At 40.2% G+C, this 24,206-nt stretch overlaps 1 protein-coding gene across 1 annotated transcript; it reads right to left on the bottom strand.

The window, feature by feature from the left end:
- Window positions 1–8,611: 8,611 nt before the first annotated feature.
- Window positions 8,612–19,138, bottom strand: tfec (transcription factor EC; the record flags this gene model as incomplete). The annotated part of the gene is given in 10 exon segments (XM_079263536.1): window positions 8,612–9,100; window positions 9,710–9,857; window positions 10,788–10,863; window positions 10,977–11,033; window positions 12,070–12,190; window positions 14,125–14,226; window positions 14,939–15,193; window positions 18,910–19,023; window positions 19,027–19,080; window positions 19,082–19,138. Coding segments are annotated over 10 exon segments (1,473 nt in total).
- Between the last annotated feature and the right edge of the window lie 5,068 nt (window positions 19,139–24,206).

Raw genomic sequence — 24,206 nt, 5'->3', positions numbered from 1 at the left:
CACAGTTACGCCTTGATTTTGGGTCATAGGAGGTTGCAGAGGAAAAGCGAACTGAACGTTGACGCCCATTTATTCTGTGTGAGTTAAGGAGAGAAGAGCAGGAGGTGAATGATTCAAAGAGGGGCCAAAAAGTTCGGCTTTGTTTGAAGCCGACTACTTCAAATCAGTGGTGCGCCAATAACAAAAAAATAAATAAATTACATCGAAAATTCTGTCTCTCTCAGGACACGCTGGTGGTTTCAGGGCAAGTGCAAGATTAGAATTGTGCCACTCTCTCCGTGTTCTGTGGCTGGTGTTGTGGAGACGGTGGGGTAGTGGAACATAATTTATAAGGCAAGAAAGGGGAGTTTGCGAGCTGATGCTGCTTCAGAAAGAACAATGAAGTCACAAAGGAAATATAGGAGTAAAGGAAAGAGAGTTTGCAATACTGGAACACGAAAGCAGCGATACAGACACTTAAGAGATTGTATTGCTGAAGAGCAGAGGAGAAAAACAAGAAATTTCGGAGGAAGTAGGGAGGAGGGTTCTTTGACACGGTGTAAGATCATAATATTTGCCCTTCTTCTTTGTTAGCTCAGGCAGTTCTGGAAATATTTTTACCAGCCACTGATAATATTTACAGCTTTTACATATGGATTCTTTAGGTTTCTCTGGGTTTCACGCCGCTCAGGCATGATTGAATTCCAGCCTGCTCTAAGTGTTTTTTGATCTAGTCGGCTTGATCCTTGCACACCAAAGCCCCTTCGCTCACACGTTTTTACTGTACGTACACACAAGCACACACATCCCATTATACAACATCAGCCAGGCTCAAAGTGGATCATTATTTACTAAACAGGTTGCCTAACAAGAAAAGACGGATTCCCCTGCAGGCTTGTATAAAAACCCTGGAAGCATGGCGGAGAGCAATATCCATCATAATTGATGTGTTGCAAAACAGATTACACACATTATCGCACACTGTTCTAGAAATGACAGCTCCAACTGAACATGACAAATTCTGTAATATGGAAAGGAGAAAAAAAAAAAAAGGCGTTTTACTCCCTCTGAGTATTAAAAGGCAGAAGACCTAACAAAGAAGCATTTGCATTGGTAAATGTGAAAGCACATGTTTGCAAATGTTAGCGTGTGCACCCATGTCTAGATACACCTCCTCTGTGCTCCTGTCTCCTTTTTAATTGCATTCTGTTTGCATTCTGAGGGTCCTGTAAACTGTTTGGAGCGCTGCTCAGCTTCCCCCTGCTCGGTGAAAGCGCAGCTAATCCCAGCACAGCACTGAGATACATGGATGACGAGGCCACCGACGGCTGCAGCGTTATTTACAGAGAGCAGCAAAACAGATGAGCCGCATTGAAGTCGCAGGGCTTGGTTCATCGTGAGGGAGCACTAAAAGTGTGTGCTGTGGCCTAATCAGAGTGCGGAGACTGGAAGGATAAATACACTTGGGGAGCAGAGGCGGCTTGACTTGCTCTCCTATTTGGTTTCACTTGGTCCTTCCGTCGCTCTCCTCTCAGTCCGTTAATCAGTTCAGCAGCGTTGCAGCGGATCTCTTTCTGGAATTCCTGCTAAGCTCAGGTTCTCTATGAATGCTGTGAAACAAATAGTCAGTGAAGATTGAAAATGTTTCTTTTATTTTTGTGTGTCCTTAGCTCAATAATTAAACACAATATTGAAAAGGCTCTTTTTTGATTTCTCAAAATTGTGTCCATCTATTATTAAATTAAACATTAGAGACAATATTCTCTATATGTGGAAGTTTCTTCAACACATCTAATTGTGTTTGAATGGAAATAACACATTTCTTCCTTCTGTATTTTGCTTTTTGCTAAAGCTAACATTTTAATGCATTTCATTCAAATAGTTTTACTCAGTGCTAATTGTCAAATCCAATTTAATTGTAAAAGTGGGCCTGGGCTGGGCTGCGTGTTTATGTGTGACCGAGCTGTTCCGCGTGTCATTATAGCCACACACCCACTCCTGACGACCTGCTAATTAACACCCCATGTTAATCACTCTCAACCCAACCAATAACCGGTGACATGCCATCATGCAGATCACTTCATCATACCACAGCACAGCGTCACACCCCCTTTCTCCTCACTTGTTCGTCTCAAACAGACAGCTCGGCGAGTATTTTGACTCGCTGAGAAAGGAGAAGAGATCTGTTTTCCTTCGTGAGGAAGTTGGTATTTAGCAGGACCGCCATGCACAAAGTATGAATACATGAACGGTGACAAAGAAATGTGTCACCACCGTCATCCCGTGCCTTTAAACCATCTGTGGCTTTAAAATCAGCCCGGTCTGGAAAGTCTAACGGCACATTTATTTTTTGTTACCACGCTGATTGTCACATGTATTAGATCTAATCCATTATCCTGATCCTACTTTGCATAGACTGGTTTAAGTGCATGTTGGCTAAATATCTTCTCGGTGAATCTTCCGTTGTGGCTGAAATAATGATTTTGATATAAGTTAAGCTGATTTGCCTAAGCTACCGAGTAATTAACTGAACTTAATCATTTCATTTCAATTCATTTCCATTACCTGAATTATTTTACCCCTCTCCCGTTTCCTTTGTAATGTCCGTGTCTGCTTTAAAGCGCACTGGTATTCACGGGTGGAAACCTGCCATCTGAACTCTATGACAATACTGACCTCTAGTGTCAGTTTAGGCCAGATCTTTGGTTTCTCGCTGACTTTTAGATGGGATATTTTACCAGGCTCATTGGTAGTCCTATTTAAGGTAATGAATCCGCTTTGTACAAACTGCCTAGTTTGAAGCTTTAGCCTTCGAACGCCTGCAGCAGGGATTGCCCAGGATAGGGCAGAGGTAGATTAGGAGTCAGTGTAATGAGAGGCAAAGCGTCTTTTTAGCTCACCCTTTGTCTTTGCCTCCTACCACCAAGCTTTAGAAGAAAAGGAGATATACTCCTCTGGCCAGTGGCAGCCACACAAGCATTGACTTTATTTTTCATCATCCTCTTTCTGCTGATTTGCCTCAACTTTTTTTTTTTATTATTCCTTTTCCCTATCTGTGTCTATAGTTTTCTTTCTTTTTTTTTTTCCTCAATATCCTCACCCATACTGAAACACATCCATGCCAAAGCAGCCTCACGTCCTCAAAAGAGGATTGTTAGATCTTCCAGAATATGGAAAAAGACAGACACTTGCCAGCCGCAGTGGTGCGCAGCACATGGGTAATAGGCATAATAGGGTCAGGCCTGCATTTAATAAACAATTACCCATCTATAATAAATGAGTCCAGCTCCTAAGGCCCAGCGCCTGGCTTGGGTCGAGAAGGGGGGGACAGGAAAGGGAGAGTAGGTGAAAGAGAGGGAAGGTGAATGAATAATGCAGACGAGATGCCCATCAGAGCGCCCGGTGCCAATTATCTTCCCCTGCTAATGATCATCGTCTTAATGCTCTCCCCCACGCCAAATTCTGACATTTACCCAGCTGCTCCTGCACTCAACCATGCGTCCATGCAACAAGGAGAAAAAAACAAAACAAAAGAAAACCCCCATAATTCAACGCTTTGTGACTGCAACCTGTTTTTATATAATTTCTGAGAGGAAACAGGCGGGTTTCATGTTGTCGGCATGGAGAAGGCACACTGGCCATCTCTCCTCTTTAGAATTACAAATCAATCAGGGACTTCTCCTCAGCTGCATCCCATTCAGTCCAAGGTTACCTAGATTACACAAGGTTAAAGTGGTGCTAAAGAGGTGGTGGGGCAAAGGGTGGGGGAGGCGGGGTCCCTAGTTCGATTAGCATACAACCCTGGCAGAGCTGGGGAATTAAAAGGCAGCACAAAGGTGCAGTGGCCAAGCAAAATGGTCCTTGCTCTCTGCTGTATTTGAATAGGCAGCCTAAGATATGTGAAAACAGAGAGGGAGCAAGGAGAGGCTCCCTGGCCCAGAGGATCAGAAAGGGGGGGGGGGGACCTGTGGAACTCAGAGTGCTTGTGAACTAGATAGAGCCCCGGTAGACCGCTTCACCACAGACTCTGGGAAAAATACACAGCCATGTTGGCTCCCCCGGGGGGTAGGGGGGGGGGGGGCAGTCTGTGGTAATAATGGGATCAGAGTCATGACCCTCCCAGGACACTGTAGCACTATTGGATATTCTATTAGTTTCCTCTGCAGTCGGCCTCTATCGCTCTGAAACGCATTTGTTTTACTTTTTTGCAGCTTCAACAGTAACTAATAAAAATTATTTCAAGTTTCCAAGAAGAGACTTTTAACAACTGGACAAAGTGAAGCATTTGTTAAAATTAGTATTCTAGTATATAAAAGTTATATACAGCGGGTATCTTAGAACCATGTCTAATTTTCTTTATGCATGCAAGGATATTGTAAGCCATTAACATGTGGGAGAGAGAGAAAGAAAAAAAAAGAAAAATCAAGCCCCATTATTGTTCCTTTTTACCATTTAATCCCAGCACTGGAAGATACAGCAGAGATCACATTAACATTTACATTTCTGAATTCCCCCACCTCCTTGATATGGCTCCAGCTTTCAGTCCCAGCATCTCATCTGCCTTTACATAATATCAAGCTGTATTAAAGCTACATATGGCTCTCCACTGTCTGTGCTGCGCAGATTTACATTTTCCCTAATGATGTGCTTTCATTTTTCCTCCACTATCCCCGTGTCCTTCCCTTCACCTCCAGCCCACAGCCCACTGTGATTTAAAACACATACAACTGTACCGCTGTTTTACTGCAGAATAACACAAAGCGCTGCACCGAGACACCTTCGGTCGCCCCAGCGCCCATCTGTTGCACATCTGGAAGTGGTGTGCGGCACCAATAATTGGAAGTCAATTTGTTTGAAGTTATGTATTTGGCATCTGGCTCGATTCATAAAAACTCTGGAAATCGCATTAATTTTATAGCATCTACAGGAAAGGGGGCCCTTTTTTTTCTCTCATGCGTTCCATTGTTAATGCATGTGGGGCTTTGCTGGTGGAGTGACGTGGGAGTTTGGCCAGGGTGTGGTCCTTCGTAAAAAGCTCAATCGTGGGATGGAATACAGCAGTGCAGCACAGATTTAAAGAAATATATATATCGATAAGTTCCTCTGCAGTAAATGTAATGGCCAGACTCTGGCTAAGTTTTACAGCATCACCTTTAACTTTGACCGCCGTCTCAGATCATTTGTTATTTCTCCTGAAGGGAAAAGCTCATCCCGGGCCTGCTTTGCCACATTTCCAGCAGACGGGGCTGACTTGATTGAGAAGCAGCATGGTGTTGTTTGTCACACAGCTCTGAGTCACAGCTGAAAATAGATATGACACTTGATGTTTGGTGCCTCTCTGCCGGCTGTCATATTGTTATTCCCACTCAAATTTCACCTAATTTGTGCACAAGTCTTGTCACAGTCCAGATCCTGATGAGGGCCTTTTTCCCCTCTTTCTCGTTTATATATGTGGCAATGGAGTGCAATGAGACACACTCACCCGTGCATGCGCACATTCAAGTTTTCTGCTTGCGTGTGCACATTTGTGTTTGCACACAAGCACATTTGATTAGGCTTGTTTGTGTTCATGGGTGTGCAGGGACCCTGTGCATATGTGTGTGGTTGTGTGTGTGTTTTCCAAAGTTAGTCACCTCAGCGTGGAGGTTATTAAGAGTTGCCAATGGCAGGCTCGACAGGTGAGCGCATTGTAGCGAGCTGGCAGCCGTGGCATCTGCACAGGTGACAGCTTCTCCTGCTCAGTGGTGGTGTCAGTGTTGGTGGGTGGCAAGAGGTCTGACAACGTTGTTTTGGTGACAGAACGACTCCGCTGTGAGGTTCACGACATCACTTGCCTTCTTTAGATTTGTCAATTTAGAAGTACAGCTGGCTTTTGCCAAGCCAACACTGTAAATGTAGAAGTTCCTTTTACCATGGCACCATTGCGCATTGTACTAAATTAATTTGATCTTATGGGCTCTTTTAAGTAAGCTGGGTTGGTGCTCGGCTCTGCTTTAGGTTTGTTTTCATCACAGCACAGTGTGGTAATAAAACATAGCTCATTGCTGCCACCTGCTGTTAGAAGCAGGATACAGCAGCAGCCATTTTCTCCCATTAATAATAATCTTTTTGTGTTTGGAATGAAGAAGCTTATTGAAGGAGACCATGTTCTTCCGTTTGCAGCTGCAATACAAAAAGGAGTGGAAATACTATTTTACAAGGTGAACACTTTTTTTTTTTTTTTTTTTTTTGAGCAGGCAGTGTAAGAAGTTAGAATCCCATCTGTTTCCTATGAGCGAGATTAGTCAGCAGGAAGTGGAAAAAGAGTTGGGGAGCATGTACGGTTACAATTTTCCCCAATTTTTTTTTACATGTTTGAATTTACAGGCTTCTTTCTACATATATGGATGATGTCTCTAACAAAAAGGCTGCGTCGTGCTCACGTTTTCTCCAATCGATTCAGGCACATCAGTTGATGAGCTGTGATGTTCCAAATAAAAATGTGGCTTGTTCTGATGTCACTGTTGCCTCATCTCAGCCCACATTTCTTTTTGAAAACGATGCATAATAGGCCTTGAACTTTACCCATGATAACTTTTGAAATGGGTAAACTGAGTTGGCTGGAAAGGTAATCTGACTTTTGGTCTCTGATGAGTATATCATGAGTTTTGTTTCTGTTCCATCAATACTTTCATTAAGGTAAAAGGTGCTTCTTGCACTGCTCTGGTGTTTAGCTTTGATCATTTTATTGGCCAAACTAATTTGATCTTTATGTTTCCCCAAGTTTAGCACTACAAGAAGGAAAGTGAAGGAATGAAGCAGAAAAAAATGATTAAAAGTTAAAATTCAAACCTTTTGAGATTTTTTTTAGCCCATCATGTTGATTCTATATTAGATACTTAACTTTTTATTAGTTTTTTTTTTCCAGGAAGAAAATCTATATTTACCTTCCACAACTGCTTTGGCCAATTACCCATAAACATAACTCACCACTTTGTAGTTGGAGGGGCTGTACTTCATAATTATTGATCGCTTCAGACTTATTTGCAGCTGAAGAGGAGATGCAAGCAAAGAGTGAGTCGATTTCAGAGGAACACGCTAATAACAGTCTGAAACATTAATTCTGAGACTTTGATGAGAAATTCATTCAGTAAGAATAGGCGTGTTGTTTTTAGACTTGTCTGTTTGGTTTGCCGCTAATACGCGATGATGATGATGGAGGATTTTTTTTTAATCACGTAAGAGTTGTTCATCTCGAATTGTATGATCTGAAAAATTGATCAGTTTGCCAGCTACATTTGTCAGTTATAAAGATAATCTATTATTGTTTTCCCACAAATTGGAGAGACACATCTCAACTTACTTTCCTCAAAGGAAACTTTCTTAGCTTGCTGCTAACAACTCTCAAAGCAACTCCCTGTTTCCATTATTCATCCTGAAGAGCTCATCAGCTCACAGTAGACTCATCAGAATTATCTACCTATACTTGTCTTTATTATCCAATTTCCCTCCTCTCTCTTTCTTTGTGCCACTCACTCCTAATCAGCCACCTTATGAGCAAGTTCTTTACCGTTTTTGCCATCCAACTTTCTTAAGAGACCGCACTGGAGTTTACATTTGAATAAGCGGATCAGGATGCTGCATTTCACACGACTGCATGTGTTGGGGTTTGTGTCTAGTTTGGATATGTTCTTAATTATTTACTAAGGTGCTAAGGATGGTAATTTTGTCAAAGGTGACAACAAGAAAAAGTGCACGAAATGTCAAAAAAAGGGGTTTATTTTTACATTTTTCCCACCCCTACTAAGAATAAAAAAGGTAGCAAGTTAGATTGTAATATATACAGTATAATATATATATATATATATATATATATATATATATATATATATATATATATATATATATATATATATGTATATGTATATATATATATATATATATATATATATATATATATATATATGAAGGTAGATAGATATCTTTTCATGAATACATGGATTAAAACATATATAAATACAAATAATTTCATCAAACAAAAACATTTAAAAGACACAAGCAAGGCCATTGACATGTTAGGCACTGAGGTGAGTACATTAGTTCTCTTTTTAGAAAAATGGTAGTTCAAATAAGGCCCCTCATACAATGCATGCCTTATTAAAATCCTTTTGTAAATACATATATTTTTATTGAAAAGGGAAGACAGTAAGGGGACAGTTTTTTCGGACTTATATTGCATATGTTACAGTGTATAGCACAGTGTTTCCTAAAAAAATAGCAGAAACTGTCATCTATATTATGTTGTGATAAATGTCTCCCTTTTTCTTAGAAGTCCGCTTATGCTCTGTCTGGGAGGCAGAGAAAGGCAACAATTGTCAATAATAAATTTTAAAAGAGCAGGAATGGGCATGGGATGTTTTTGGTCCCGGCCAACTTTAGAACACGTCGGCTTCTGAGACTGTGACTCATTTTATAATCAAGTTGGGCTTTGAAGGGTTCTGTTCAGTAGTCCTTTAAGTAACTTGCAACCCTGGAAGAGATCCCAACTGAATGCCTTGGTCCTTTAGTTGCTCTTCTTCAGGCTCTGCGTGTGCCGTGTAAAGCTGTGCAGTCATGAGGTGATCGCCACAGCGTGCTGCCAAAGAGTACACCCTTATAGGTCGTCGCCCTCTGCAGAGCTGAAGCTGCTCCTGCGGCTGCTGTCCTTGGATGCAGCTTCAGGGGAGCCAGCTGAGAGGAGTGGGTCGGTGCCAAACGGCGACAGCGGGTCATCCATCAGGATCTCGTCTAGCTGGTGCTCTTCCTTTAGTGTGCTGGTGAAGAAGTCTGTAAAGTGGGACAGCGGGTCGGAGAACGTGGTACAAGCATCAGCGCCAGGGATGTGATCCTGTGGCCCACTGATAGTAGCGATGGACGGCACGCCAGTCACCACGGCTATCCTCTGGAGGTAGTCACCATTGGGGTCCTCCTGGTAGAGGGGCGGCTGCTGGGGCTGTTGGGCCTGAGGAGGAGATTGCTGCTGCTGTTGTTGCTGTTGCTGCTGTTGCTGCTGCTGTTTAAGGAGGTGGGAGGACAACTCGACTGTCCCCAAGGCAGTAGCCATGTTTGGGAGTCCATGTGCTCGCGCCTGGATCTCAAGCTCCTGTAAAAGGAACAGGAATGTGTTTTTGTCTCATCTTTCTGGACACATTATTCAGGGAGTAGCACTGACACAATCACCACCACACCTTGTTTTTCATTTTTGCATCTCCTCCACATGCTGAGGTCAGCTAGGGATGTGTAGATGTTGTCTCGTAAGCCTTTATCACACAACTGAAGCTTATCACCTTTGTCATCACATGACGTTTTGTTTTCAACCCTTTAGCATCATTAGTGGTCATTGTTTCGTGAGTTTTTGTTGGTTTTGTATTGCTTTATTTTTACATTTAATGTGTATGTAGGTTTTTTTTATCCCACCATAATCTTTGTTTTTATCAAAACAAACCTTTTTAGCACTGTTTTGTTTAATTCATAAGTGAACTAGCTCTTATATCTATGAGATATGGTGTGTGGGGGTCATGGTGAATTAAATGAGTGTAACTTGGTAACATCACTGTCACAATGTCCATACAGAGCTGATCGGCAGCTCAGATTCTCCTGAAATTCCTTTGCTTTTTTAATTCCCTCTGCGATTTATTGCTTTTACCGTGTGTTTAATTGCATTGTTTACCACCAAAGCACACTATGCACGCAACTGTTAAAATTTTATTACCTGGATCCTCAGCAGCAGCCTCCTGTTGGCTTGCTCCAGCTTCTTCTGACGGCTCTCCAGCTCCCGAGCGTGCTGCTGCTCCTTCTGCAGCCACCTTATGTACTCCACCGAGGCCTTAAGGATGGTGCCTTTGTTCCACCTCATGTCACTGCAGATAGGACAGATGTACAGATTAACCTTTTACACAGAACCCACTGATGTAGGCAGAATATCTTTTTGCAATAAAGGAAATGGGGGAATAGGGGAAAGTTTTAACAGAGCTTTTTCCCCCCATTTTATGATATGAATAAGAAATGGAGACTTACATGGGGCAATTATTCATCCTTGGACATTACACGGGGACATAGAATGGGGATTTTAATAGAATAGTTAAGTAGCTATGTGGAAAGTCCATTCTTGTACCTCCTTGTTCAGTAAAATTAATCCTCGAGTAAAAATAGGTGAGGGAAAATGAGCTAAGTAGGAAGGCACGGAGAAAAATGGAGCTTTGGACTTAAGGTGCTAAAGTGCAAGTCATTCTTTTGCAGGTATTATTACTTTTAAAAAAAAAAAAAAAAAAAGGACAAGGGACCTGCAGTAAAATTGTCCTTTTCCACACGAGTGAAACGTTGGTCTGATCAGCGCCAATAATCTCTTTTATCCTGTGTTAATGGCACAGCGACAACGCTAACCTTCCATTTAAATTCGAAGCAAAGTTCAACCGCAAATAGATGGACGGTGTTCCCCGCTTCATCTCTGTGTTCCAATTGTGCTTCAAACTTCGATTCAAATGGCGTGCCCTGCTTCTATGCATTTGACCCTTTCCTCATCATTCATGCTTTGAGTTGAACTGCCGGGACCCGACGAGGGAGACGTACATCTCTAAGTGTGTAGACCGTAACGGAAGTTCAAGTGCAGCCCTTGAAACTTGACTGAAATGTGCTTAAGCGTTTGAATTCGGCAAGCAACGTGTAAAGTGTCTCTGTGCGAGGAATTTAATAAGATTCTCCCTCTACATGAGCTCTTGTAATCATTTTGATGACATAAAGTGGAAAGGGGGCATCGTATCTGTCAATCCATTCAAGATTTTGCAACTTACGGGTCGTTCGACTTTGGTATGAGAGTCCCAAGTTCCTTAATTCTGTAGTTAATGTTGTATCTTCTCCTTCTTTCAACTAAGCAGAATAAAAGAAATAAAAAGCAGGAGATGATTAGAGTATTGTCAGATGATGCTTCGCCATCGCTCATTCTCAGCTAATAAGTTAACAGCCAGCAAAGGCACACTCACTCAGATTATGGTTGTCTTTTTTCTGCCTCTCTTTGGCCATCACCCTGGTGTCATGCTCTGTCAAAAAATAAATCACAAAGGAGAACAAATGGATTAGCAATGCACGCTGATTTAGAAGCTGAAAGACAACGATCACAAAACGACACAGAGGGTCCAGTCAGTAGACACACAATCAGTTGTTTTTTAGGGAGTTCAGAGCCGGGGTCACAGGGTAAAGCTTCTGCACATTGGTCTGCACTGCAGACACAAGCCTGACCTCCTTACACACACACACACACACACACACACACACACACACACACACACACACACACACACACACACACACACACACAGAGCCCAGTTTATCCCCTCTGGCATGTCTGAAGCTCATTGTAAAAGAAAAAAAAATTGTGACCACTTTTAGACTACTTATTCTGCAATTAAGACGTTTTAGCAAATCCACTAATCTCAGGGCCAAAAATGCCAGTGCATCCATATTTGTATTCACATTCTTCCAAATTACATAGTTAGGGACCTGAGATTGGATTTCCCAATTTGTCTCTGTTGATTCAATCAAGACAATTTAAGGTCTGTGTAACAGCCCATTGTTCTCTCTGCCCACACTTAAATGAAACGGATGGTAATTTACTTATTTTCCCATTGAGAATGAAGGATTCTTAAGGCATCCTTTCTATTTCCTAAATCAATTAGAGTTTTTCAGCTTTATCCTCAGGATTAATAAGAAATGTCTAAAGGGCACAGTGGGTTTGTAGTGAAAAAGCCTGCACATTTCTGTAGCTAATTAAGCAACTCTGTGACAAGCAGTACATTGTCAAATAGCAGACAGAAATACACATGCACTTTGTTTGCCTGACACACACAACTAAACTTGAATTTAGCACAAAGGGTTTGCCAGCAGGTTGCCTCTTTTAGTTAACAAGTTTCTCTTCCATCAAAGCTTCAGAGCATAAAGGAATTGCCTTTTTGTTTGAATTTTTTTGTATGTTTTTTAGATTTTAATTCTCCAAATGATAAAGAGAACCTTAGCCTACTTTTATTTAGTCTATTTTTAAGTAATTAGTTTGCTTAATACTATGGTATGAGTTCATACCTGTATATTCCCTTTTTACAGTGAGTTTTGTGGGATTAGATGTGGGGCTCATTCCACCATTAGGGGGGTTCATACCTTGTTCACCCCCATAGACGTCCAGCATGCTGCTACTGAGAGACACCTACAGGAAGGAAAGAGGGGAGAGGCAAAAAATTTGGGAGACGGGGTTAAACAAAAGGGAAGAGCATTTAAATTTCACATAAGTGCCTGATTTTCACACTTATGCAAAAAAACAAAAACAAAAAAAAACAATACCAATAATAGTTTTTTTTTGCTGCTGTGTGGCTTTGTGTAGCATTGACCAAAATGACAATAGATGAGTAGAATGATCAGAGCCCTGAGGCCTCTGATTGGACTTCCCAACAGGGTGCTGTAATCCCCCATCCACCACAGCAGGGCAGAACAAAGCTTGCGCTGTGACCCTCAGTTGTTTCCATGTTGAGATGCCTTACTTGCTTTGCATGACAAAGAGTAAAACAACTTAACAAGAATGGAAGCCAACTGTAACCTTATCAGAGAGTCCTTGGTGCTGACCTCCAACCCAGACTTGCACCAGATGCTCTGCCTTGATCCACAAAAGACACCATTTTCAAACTCCTCTCAGTTGAAACACTGTGTTTAAAAACAGCATCCCATTAGATGAAAAGGCTAGCTAGGTCAACTGCTTGAACAGAGGCAAAACTGTTTTCCTATGGGTCTCTTCTTGTCTGGGAAAGCATGCCTAGTTTCTGCCATAATAACGCCTTTTCATAGAGCGGGGACGTGTCAGGATATAGCGTGCTGACACACATGTGTGTCTAATTCGCATTTGTGTATTTATGGGAAAAAGTCCGACAAGAGTCACCATGGTTTCCATGATGCACACAGCCAATTTTATCCATGACATGTGTGTAAAATGTTACTATGAGAGTGGTGAATGGGATCAGGCTGCATGTCAAGTCAAGAGATGGGATGGAACGTGAAAGGAAGAGGAAACGGGTAGAAACAAAACAGAGGACACTGCTGTCATGTCAGAATGTGCTTCTTACCGATATTAGAGAATAGAAAAGGAGCAGAAAAAGGAGGTGGAAGCAAGCATGCATATGAAAAGGAAGGATTGCAACAATTCCCCTCTTGCTTTTACTGTAATCATTTCAATCCTTTCCCTGTCTGATCCTGAATGTGTTGACATGGCGCAACAAAGTGATGCATCGTACTCTATGACTAATTAGGATGAACTGATCCATTTAAGCATGGTATCATTTCTGTACAAGCCCATGGGGAGTACATGCATTAGGCCAATCCAACGGCTCAGTAACTCCTTCCAACCAAATCTCTCACTCTTCTGTCTTCAGTTGCGCTTCAGTCTTCTTTTGGAAACCTACTGACTCTCCCTCCTCCACCTCTCCTCCTTATCTCTTCCTCCTTCACTCATTCCTTTTCTGTCACACTGTCTGCTGGGATTTATTTTGTTGCACTTTGTCTGCTTTTTTTTTGTATCTATGTTGCATATCGGAAACTCTATTTGCAACGGATGGAGCCATTTTCCCCAACCAAACAGACCTTTTTGCTGCTTCCTGATCACATATTGTTGTGATAGTCATGCAGTGTTTTCCCATTAGCGTACTTGACAGGAGTGGACTTCAATGAATCATTGTCCTTCATTTTTATAAAAAAAAAAACAAAAAAAAAAAAAACAAAAAAAACCTAATCCACTTTGTTGAACTTCTTTGGTGATGTGACAAAATGTTGCTAAGCCTGAGTGAACTTTGACTCGGCTCTTGGCTTAAGCTGACCTCAAAGTAAGGCAGGTTCCCATTTTCCCAAGCTAGTCAAGCCTACAACAGAATGTTTGGGTGGAGGAACCACACTTTCAAGTGTCTATTAATCTTTAAAAGAGAGGAATCATTAGTTGATGAACGTGACATAAACCTAACCGCGTCTGCTTCGAGTTGCTCAACAAACAAAAGCGGGGTGATTCTGACATGATTGCAGAAGACATAGACAAGTGTGTCGCATTCAAAACATGGTTAAAATGTGGCTGTTAAAGCAAGACTTAATGTGATTCATACTTACATTGTTTTGCATTATGATGTTAGGCTCCATGCAATCCAAGCCTCCATCATTGAAACCGGATTCAAGACTAATTAGGTCATCAATAACTTCATCCATTGGAAACTAAAAGAAAACAGTAATTTCAGTGTACTCAAGGACAGATCCATGGTGTTTGTATACTGTCCAAGTCTTTCGAGATGTCAACATTCAAACCATACTAGCCATGAAACCGGGGAGAAACTGTTGAGAGACTCGTCCAACAACAGACATGTTCTTCACAGCCACATTCAGTGGTTTGTTCGCACTTATGGCTGAAGAAACACACATCTGTTTCTAAACTAGTTTCCTCCTTTGAAAGAGTCCTCTCATCAGAGACTGCATGTCTGAAGTTATTGATGAGCACATCAGAGAGAGAGAGAGAGAGGGGAGATCGATAGCGGCACCACTTTGTTTGGATGTGAAGTTACTCTGCATAAAGATTTAAAGCCAGTCCAGATATGAATTAGGTCCTCGGTGCTTCAGAAGTATCTGTGTGTTAACTGTCCATCCCAACAAAGTGCCTGCCGCGATTTGATTGGAAAGCATTAAGAAATAAAGCAGATCTCCAAAAATCAACAGAAGAAAATATTTTTGTGAGAATTCAGACTGCTGATGGGAAATGCTTCACAGATGTTGTGAAATCTTCAAAAATTATGACCCACACTTTATCAGTATGTAACCCTGTGTGAGCCTGTGGCTCAGAGTTGTTGTTTCAGTGTGACTCAGGCACATTTTGAGCTCTCTCATTTTCAGTTCCACATATTTATCATTCTTTTTCTTTCTTTTTTCCACCTACCTCACTGTCATGATTAGCCATGGTGAGCAGGGTTACAGGGCTGTTGGGGCTGCTGCTGTCGCTGACAGGAGGCATGTGTCCATTCCTCATGATTGGCACAGTGGCAAGCGGCTGGCCAGGAGTGTGTGGATGTGGCACAGAGTGGCCTGATCCAGCCGAAGAGGCCAGCTTGGAGCCCAGCGTCAGGTACTGCTTCACTGGCTGATTCTGACTTTGGTGGAGGTGGAACTTGGAGTTTTCCAGGTGGCTTTGTACCTGCAGAGAAAAGCAAATTAAGTTTGAGTTGCCATAATCAGCTTTAGAAAAATCAGATCAGAATGTAGGCGATTCCGCATGGCTTCTCATCTGCTAATACAGCGCTGACTCAAGAGTGCACTCATAGGAGATGCAAAATGGTCAAATTTAACGCACGGATATAGATGTCATGATAGTTGTCACTAGTCACATTAACTTACAGGCTTATTTGTTTTGTTAAGTGCAACTTTGTGCTCATAGTGACAGCACATTATGCTAGGTGGACATTCATTGCCAAGTTTTTTTGTTGTTGTTTTTCGTTAAATAACATCTCAGACAAAGGTTTATGCACTAGTTTTATCTAAAAAAAAAAATTGTTTGAGGTTTAAGTTAGAGTATTTTCCTGAGACCTGTGTTAAAGTTGGAAAACAAAGTTTTTTTTTGTTTTTTTTTTTTGTTTCTGCAGCAATAATCTTAACATTGCATTTAAAATTACCGTCATCTCAATCAACAAAGCAGTCATATAATAAGCTTAATAAAACATGAAGGAATGAAACATTTTCCCAACTTTGACTTTCTTACTTTTGAAGCTCTGGTTGCGTCCCGCATTTTGTAGTAACTGCAGTCACTTAAGTGTGGCATTCTCAGAAAAGCAGGTTTCCGTCAGTTTGCCTTGTTCGAGTTTAGCAGCAGGTCAGTTTGAGGGATCCAGGTCTGCTGCTGATGTCCTGTTAAGCTGCTGATGTCTCAGTGAGTGTCTGTCCCTTCCAGGCCCCTACCAGTGTTTTATAAAGGACCCTAAGTGAGCTAATTAGGCCCACAGCTGGACGTAAGCCTTTATGTTGCGTAGCATGATAAACACTTCAAATAGCAGACTGTTAGATCATCCAGGGTTTGATCACCGCAGGATATCTGCCTTTAGTGTCTATCACTAATTCATCTGGACCGCCCCTTTCTGTTTAGCTGACCAGTCAGCGATCACCTCCCAAAGTCCTCTGCTGTCCGCTTCAGGGGTTGTGCAGCACAATTGACCCTTGTTCCCCAATGAGGGTTTTAAATAACTCCTCTAATGTCATTTTTAACTGAGCCATTTCATTCATTCATTGGTTTTAATGTAGACAGTAAAACATTTTATCAGTTTCAGGTAAAATAAGTGCAATAAGGTTATTTTGAGGTCTTTATTATGGAAATGTAAGCTATTTTCAGAAGGAACATCTCACCTTAACTGGTCAATTTTCTCACTTGCTTGGTTGACACAAAGAAGTTCACTGTTGTAACTCTATTACCTAATGTTTTGAAGGTATTTTGGGGAGCAGGAATAATACATGTAATTTTAAGGCAGGATTTAGCAAACTTACTTTTCTCATATATAAGGTGTTGGTTTATTTGTCTATTTTGTTTTTGTCATATTTTAATAACCAAAGGACCAATTTTTTTCCGTGACTGACCAAGGCTAATCAATAAGAAGCAGAGGAAACTCTGATAAGCAGCAGTACTGGTGGTGTATCAAATTCAGTTGAGTTTGCTGTGCAACTTAACTGACTGTGGAAGTGAAACCTGGTATCTAAAAAGAGAGATTTCTTATTTTATATGGTCCCACACTCTTGTTGACACATTTAGAGTTCTTTCTCTGTCCAAAAAACAGGTGACAGATGTTATTTACCAAAAAAATATATAAGAAAGAAAAGATTACAAAAGTGAGACTAGCTTTTGATTAGCATTAGCTATTAAAAGTTGCAGTTTCTAAAAAGCTAAAAAAAAAAAAAGTTGTTAAAAACAGCAACAAGAAAGGTGGAAAAGTTATTTTGACAAATGGAAATTTTGACATTGATTATATAGCTTACACTAAGCATATTATGCTTTCTGACTTACAGCAACAACACTTTTTTAATAGACTGAATGTCAAATGGCATGCCACTCAAAACGTTTAGCTTTTAGCTGGCAACGTGTCAGTACACCCAAGCTTATTAAATTCTCCTCGTCAGCTGGACTAGCCGTCCTAATTCACTACTCATCCACCTAACTGAGAACAAGCTCATCACAATACTCAACTTGTCAGTTGTAACTGAGAGCTCCTATCTGACTTCTCCTGGCCAAACAAGATCCCGGTTGTTAGCCAATCAACATTTTTTTCCACTACGGATAGCAGGAGGGATGCCAGAGCTGCTACATACCGCATCTGCTTTGTGTGACAGCAGATTGTCCTGGTTTCACTTCGGCTCTCTCACTACTGTAAATGCCGGAGACACGCTTGTTATCCACTTAAGGGTATCTGATTAGATTTAAGCAGTAATGGTGCTTCAGTCACCAAGGCCAGCCGTGACAATGGTGAGCCTGTGCATGTGTGAAGTGAAATTTATCTCTGCCTGCCATACACATGGGATAGGAATGAGATAAGAATCTAATCAATCAATGTTCAAGTTTGGGATTGCTGTGGATGTTTCAGACTTTTCAGTTTTTCTCTTTTTCAATAAGACCACTAGCACCTGCCTCAACAATCGAGGCAGTGTCTGGGATTACTGGCAGAGAAGAGGTCACAGGTTCACTCTCTGTTTACACGCATTAGCACCGTTACTGCTGACATGCAAACGCGTAGTAAACTCAAGGGGCTTTTTTCTGTTTTGTTGTTGTTATTGTTTTGATTAACACCATTTCCTGAACAACTAGCTTAATTTCAGAGCAACCCTTGAGTTTATGTTTGCACAATTTGTTTTATGATCAGTTTGGAGTCTTACTTCCTACATCCACAAAAAAAGATCTGAATGTGTTAAGTCATCAGAAAATTTACTAGTATTTTCTAAATGTATTTTTTCCCCTTTACAGATGCTTAAAACCCTAAAAAAAAAAAAAAGAATGTAAGATCAAGATTATGCCCTTCTCCTTCTGCCCACTTCTGTCACTAATGTCCCTTTCATGAGTTTTGCATGAAATCACTTGGTTAATCAAATTCAACAAGTGCACAAAACAGCAACAGCAGTTAGAAATTACATCACAGCAATGCATCGCTGAAAATTCAAGAGAAAGCTATCTCTGTGCTCTCCTCTTTCCAAAACCTCAGTCTGTTTTGATGTACTCTCTGAAATCCTGCTTTCTTCCGCCCCTCTCTCTGCAGTGCATTTAGTAGTTGTCATTTACCTCACAGTTAAAAGGTGTGTTTCTCTCGTCCACATTGAAATGTTGCACTCAGTCATTCTAACAGATGCACTCCCAGCTTTTTCCTCAAAACAAAAAGCTCTTGCTAAACCCAGTTTCAGTCTTGCCCAAGTTCTCCTTTCACTTCAAAAAAATCCAACAACTTATGAAACACTGGGTGATGGTGACATTAATTGGCTGTACAAATTGTGGACAAACCTTGTTGGAGGTTTGGATTCATTTCCGCAAAAAACGCTTTGCAGCATTTTATCACGGTGGCGGAATGCAAAGTGGAAATGTTGAATGATCTTTTTCCTCCATCTTGAATCAAAGATAAGATGAAAGTGGAACAAAAAGCCTTATCTGTTATGCTTACTGTATTTTTGCTGAGCCTGCTACCAGTAAATAGCTGTAACCACAGACTAGATTGCGAAATATGTGGGAAGATAAAACGTAGATAGAGAACTTCTTGAAAAAAAATGTATTCCATGGTGACTTTTCAGTTATTCTGCTTCATATTTGACTGACAATCACGTTTGCATTATACACTAATGCATTTTTCTAAAAGCATCCTGAAGTAAGTGGACTGTATTAAAGCTTCCTACCTCCACAAGTTGGATCTCTGTCAAGGTGATCACTTTGACCACGCAACAACGGCTCATGGCTATCCAGAGTGGCAGCGTTTCCCACCACAGGAGCTTAGAGAACAAGAAAAATGCTCAGCTGCTGTGACTGTGTCTTACACCGAGACATGAGCACAAGAAGAGGAAGAAGACGGAGAGGTGCAGGAGCCTCCTTCCTGAGCTTTTGCAGAAATTTCAGAAAGGAAGGCATGACACATCAGCTTATTTGGGAGCTGCACAGACCGCTTCCTGTGTGCATGTTTCTGGTCAGAAAAAGGCCTGACAGAGGCAAAAGTACCGACGGCAGCTTGGGGGTCGCGTGTAGAAACGAAATAAGTTGACAGAATGTGAGTTCCTGCTTGTGGATCGCTGTGCTTTCCTGCCTGCAGAAGATCCAGCTCAGCTCAGCACATTCTGCCAGGTTATCTTCATGACACTCACTTCCCTTAGAACACCACTAAAACACCAGTTCTAGTTTAAGCTAAGGAACTGGAGTATTTAGAAATCCTATTGGCTTGTCTAGTTTTATCTAAATGAATCAAATAAAAACTGAATTTCTCAGACGTTAACCTAACACATCCACTTTCCAGCAATTTCAGCATGTGTATTTTCCCAAACCAGCATCAGCACTGAGTGCTGGTTCCACAGATCCCATCGTTGTCTTTGACCTGGAAGTAGCAGAGGATGCCAATACACATGAGAGATGGAGGCTGCTAATGACTCAGAATCAGTATAAAGGACTACATGAAAATTATTTATGAAATTTAAATGAAAAATATGCATTTAGCACAATAAAAAAATTCTGATTCGTTACTCCATGTAGTACTGGTTTGCTGCTGGGTTAATTGTCTGTAGTTTAAGGCCCGTCTTAGTTTGTGCTGTTTAAAGGTTCACCAGAAAATGAATGATGCTAACAATATAAAAGGGTGCCTATTATCCCCTATTGCTACAGTGTTCTTATATTTAGACAAGGACACCAGTCCTGTAGTTACCTAGTTGATATAAAACTGCAGTTGACTTTGCAATGTACATGAACATGTCTGGCCTCTACAAAAACCAATACAGAATTTTCTTGAATCAAGGACTATCAATGTCACGTTTCCAGGTCCAGTCTTTGCACATTTCAGTGAATAAGTCAATAAGAACTTTTAAAAAATCTGTAGAATTGGTTAGAAACAAATCAAAACTGATTTCAGATAAATCAGATGCTTCAACATCTCTCTGTTGTTCCACTTGTAACACATGTTTGCATAGATGCTGTCCATGTTATGTCAGAATACTTATGGTGCGTTCCAGGTGACTCGTGTTTCTGAGCACCTTGAAGTATGTATTGACATTATGAGGTAATTTGCATACCTGTTGCACAAACCTGGAAGAAACGGACCCCTCAAAACAACGTATTTGTGAGTATCTACAATTATGTAACATAAAAAAAGAAAATCACAACTAACTGTAAAAACATCCACTGCGAGAAATCCTGCCAATTTTGATGATAACGGTTGATAAATCATTTTCTGAGGTGACATTACACAAACAACCCCACCTTAACAACGTAATTATCAATAACAACTCTTTGCTATTCATAATACAAAACTAATTGGACACAAAATATAAATGAAAAATATATAATAAAGACAACAAAGGACTGCAGGTGGTCTTGGGCACAGACATCTTGAAATCTGGACTCTTTGGATCTTCTGCAACTTATGAGTTCTCATTTAGCTGAACGAGTCCTTCGTCTTGACAAATTGAGAGCCACAGTTTCATTCTCATTGCTAATTCGGTGATTATTGCAAACAGATACTGGGGGTTTCATATCTTTTGATACACTGTAATAAACACATCAGAATTAATTTGAGGACATTGAATGTAATAAGACAAATTGAATAAAAAAGATTTAGTTAAATCAGGCCAACGTAGATTATGTATTTTGAAGAGGAAGTCTCCTTTCAGCTGTTAAAATGCAGTTTGTCCTGCACGTGTTCATGGAAGATGATTTGATTAGACACAGAATGCCAGTGTTGATATGTCTGTATGTGTATAGTAATCTCTGCAAGTCCCAGTCAGATACGTGACCAGTATTTATGTCGCTGTGCCTCCAACTCTTTGCTTTGATTTGAATTTGACATGCGATTTTTTTTTTCTTTTCTTTTTGATGTATCAGTATAACAATATAAATCGGGGCCTGCTGATGCCTGCAGACTCCAGTGCCTTTTCCGTTACGTTTCCTTCTATCCACCATCACCCATGTGTGTATTTGTCTGCTTTTTTGTTTATTTGATGTTCTCTTTGTGTACAGTCTGGCAGATCTATCCAAATTCCTGGCTGGCCATTTTTGGCTCGTCTTGGCTCAAGCCACAAGTCCTCACCTTTGTGAGTCCCTGTGCACAGCATGTTTTAAACATCAGGGACATCCTGTAAGAGCTGGCCTGCTTCTGAGACAACACTTCAAAGTGCATCTCCTACATCTGAGGACTGTTTTATCCTGCTAGAAAAGGAATGCATAATGGGCACAGCACCACTGCACTTTTAATGATTCTCATATGAATTAAATATTACTGCTATTTTAACTGGATTACACGTGAAATTGTATGTGATAGTGTGCGAGTCTGTGTGTTCTTGTTACCTTGATGAAATATTGAATTTATGAAAATAGTTTGCTTCAACAATTCCATGAAAATAATGAAGATTCAGACTTAAAGACAATGTTAAGGTGCATTTTTCATTATGTTGCCACATACATATATTTGCCTCATCAGTAGTGAGTTGCATTCATACTTAAGAAGCAGTTTGAAACGTTTTTGTTTGTTTTGTTTTTTTTTCAATAAAATCAGAAATTAACAAAAAAAAAAAAAAAAAAAGTTGAGATAAAAATACTTTACCTTTTTTGCACTCAAACATTTAAAAGTTAGTGAGTATTTTTACTTTCTTACCAACTCATTTCACTTCATTTGGACAAATTTAACAAATGTTACATAAACAACTTCAGTGAACTGAGAGAACTTCAGAAAGTTGAGAGCTTATGGGAGGAGAGGACGGATGCAGTTCAGCCTTGCCTTTCAGTCAGTACAGAGGAGATGTAATTAGTCAAAATGGAATAATACGATTTTTGCCACTAAATCGGTTAGAGCTCATTATTCTTTGTGAGCAGTAAAAAGGAGCCCGTTCACAGGAACACCTGAGAGGTCGCAGATCCTCTGCACACATGCATATATTCTTGTATGCATGCATAGAGACATACTTGTGAACCTTAGCCTCTTATGTATCCTGCTGACAGATTAGTTAGTGGCCTTATAGGGTCACCAGCAGCTCACAGCCAGTTACTTGTAAAAAAAAATATTTCCATTTGCTCTCATCTGATCATGCAAGCCAACATCTAAAATCTAAGCTTTTCCTTTTTTTTCAACCCTTGAGAGTTTACTTATGTAGTCCAATCATAAAGCAAAGGGATAATTCCTCACTCAAGTTGTAATACTTTTATCCTTTCATGGATGTGTGCTCCATTGTCTTCGACCCCCAGTTTGAACTCACTTCCATGTCAGCCCTAACTTTATTTTTAGTCATACCATCCTTTAAATTTAGCTTCCCATTCTTCAGAGCAACTTGAAATAAAGGGTCATGCAGTTCTTTGACAAAATAAACAAAAAAAAAAAACCACAGCTTGCAAGAAAATGCTATCTTGGAAGGAGGAGAGGATGATTGTTTACTGGCACAAATGCAGAACCACTGACCAGGAGATCCTGGTTAATAAGTAAATCATTACATTTTTGTTTTTTGCTCATTTTGCTTTCAATTTTTGGTTCTGTTGCTTCAGACTTCAGTGTGTTGTTAATCACATAATGCTGGACTAAGAATTCAGAATCAGATGAGGATTATGGGTAAACTGATGTGTTGTAGTTCTGAAAGGGAAACCTCATCCTTGACCCTCACCGTCCAATGAACTGGAACAGGATGGGCCGGTGTTTAGCGTTGTTTCTCCAAATGATGTCAGAAAGCTTGACTATAGACAACCTTTAATCTCTCACTTTGGCAGTAAGTGAAAAGGAGCCCCATTGAGCTCCAACTATAACTATTATGATGAAGTCTTATTAAAAATATGCACATGATTGATTGCAGGAGAGTTGTTGCTCAGGTCGCCTTTAAAGCCTGGGACAAAGAAATCTTTGATGACAGAAACAAGTGTAGGTTTTCTTCAGAATCATTCAAATGTAGCCTTGTCTAATAAAGGATACATTTCCATTTGTTTTGCTTTTGCACATCTGATTTAGAATTCTTATATAAAATGTCTGAACAGGAGCTTCAAAAGCAGAATCAGTTTGTCAAAAAAGAGCTAGTCAGGCTTAATGGCAACTCGGACAATATCTTAAATAAACCTTAATGTAAATAATAGACATCTAAATTCTTTTCTTTGACTTATTATTTTTACCCATTTCTTACTTAATTCTAAACTGGGCTGCTAAATATCAAATAAAAAAAACTCAAATTGATGCTGGTGAAGCTGATCAGTCTAGATGTTGTTGCAAAGTTCACAAAATCAACTACACAGTAGCAACTAGCTCTTATTTAATGGAATCATGTCTGAAAGTGGTGAAAAATATGTGATATAAGTTTAACTTAACATGAAAAGAAGACATAAAGAAAGAAAACTGTTTGTGATGGGAAATGATTTCTTTCAGTAATATCACTCTTAACTGGCTGTTTGGTTCAGATTTTCTGTGTTGTGATCAGAGCAGGTTAAAAAATTATACATTGAACCGCTTCAGTATTGAACCGTATCCCTGGTTGTTGCTCCGCGCTGCTTTGTGGAAGCAAAACGATCCAGAATCAGAAGCTATGAACCTAATTAACATCTCAGAACATGATTACATGTGAACTGTCTGCTGTTCGGCTGTAATCATTCTCAGAAAAGTATTTTCATGGATGAATTCATCAAATCAGAACAAATAATACAACCATTTCATATGAGGATTGTTAGTTTGTATCTGCTGTCTGGGTTTTTGCTCATTTGCTGAGTTCGAACCTTTTCTCAAAAAACTTTTGGTATGTTTTTGTCATATCTATGAATCAGCTATTAACTAAGATAAGATCCTGTGAGACATTTTTCTTCATACTTTATGGTTTAAGTGCTGCATCCTACTTTAATTATCGTACATCTACTACAGTGACAGTGGTTGTGTACTATACAATATATCATGTTTCGCTAGTTGTTTCTATCAATTTAGTTTCTATACTTTTACTTGACTGTTTATGTTTTAAAAACTATTTTACCTCAATATTTG

Source organism: Telmatherina bonti (assembly GCF_933228915.1).
Source record: "Telmatherina bonti genome assembly, chromosome: 23".
In the NCBI taxonomy this organism is placed as follows: Eukaryota; Metazoa; Chordata; class Actinopteri; order Atheriniformes; family Telmatherinidae; genus Telmatherina; species Telmatherina bonti.
This window is presented reverse-complemented; position numbering and strand designations above follow the sequence as displayed.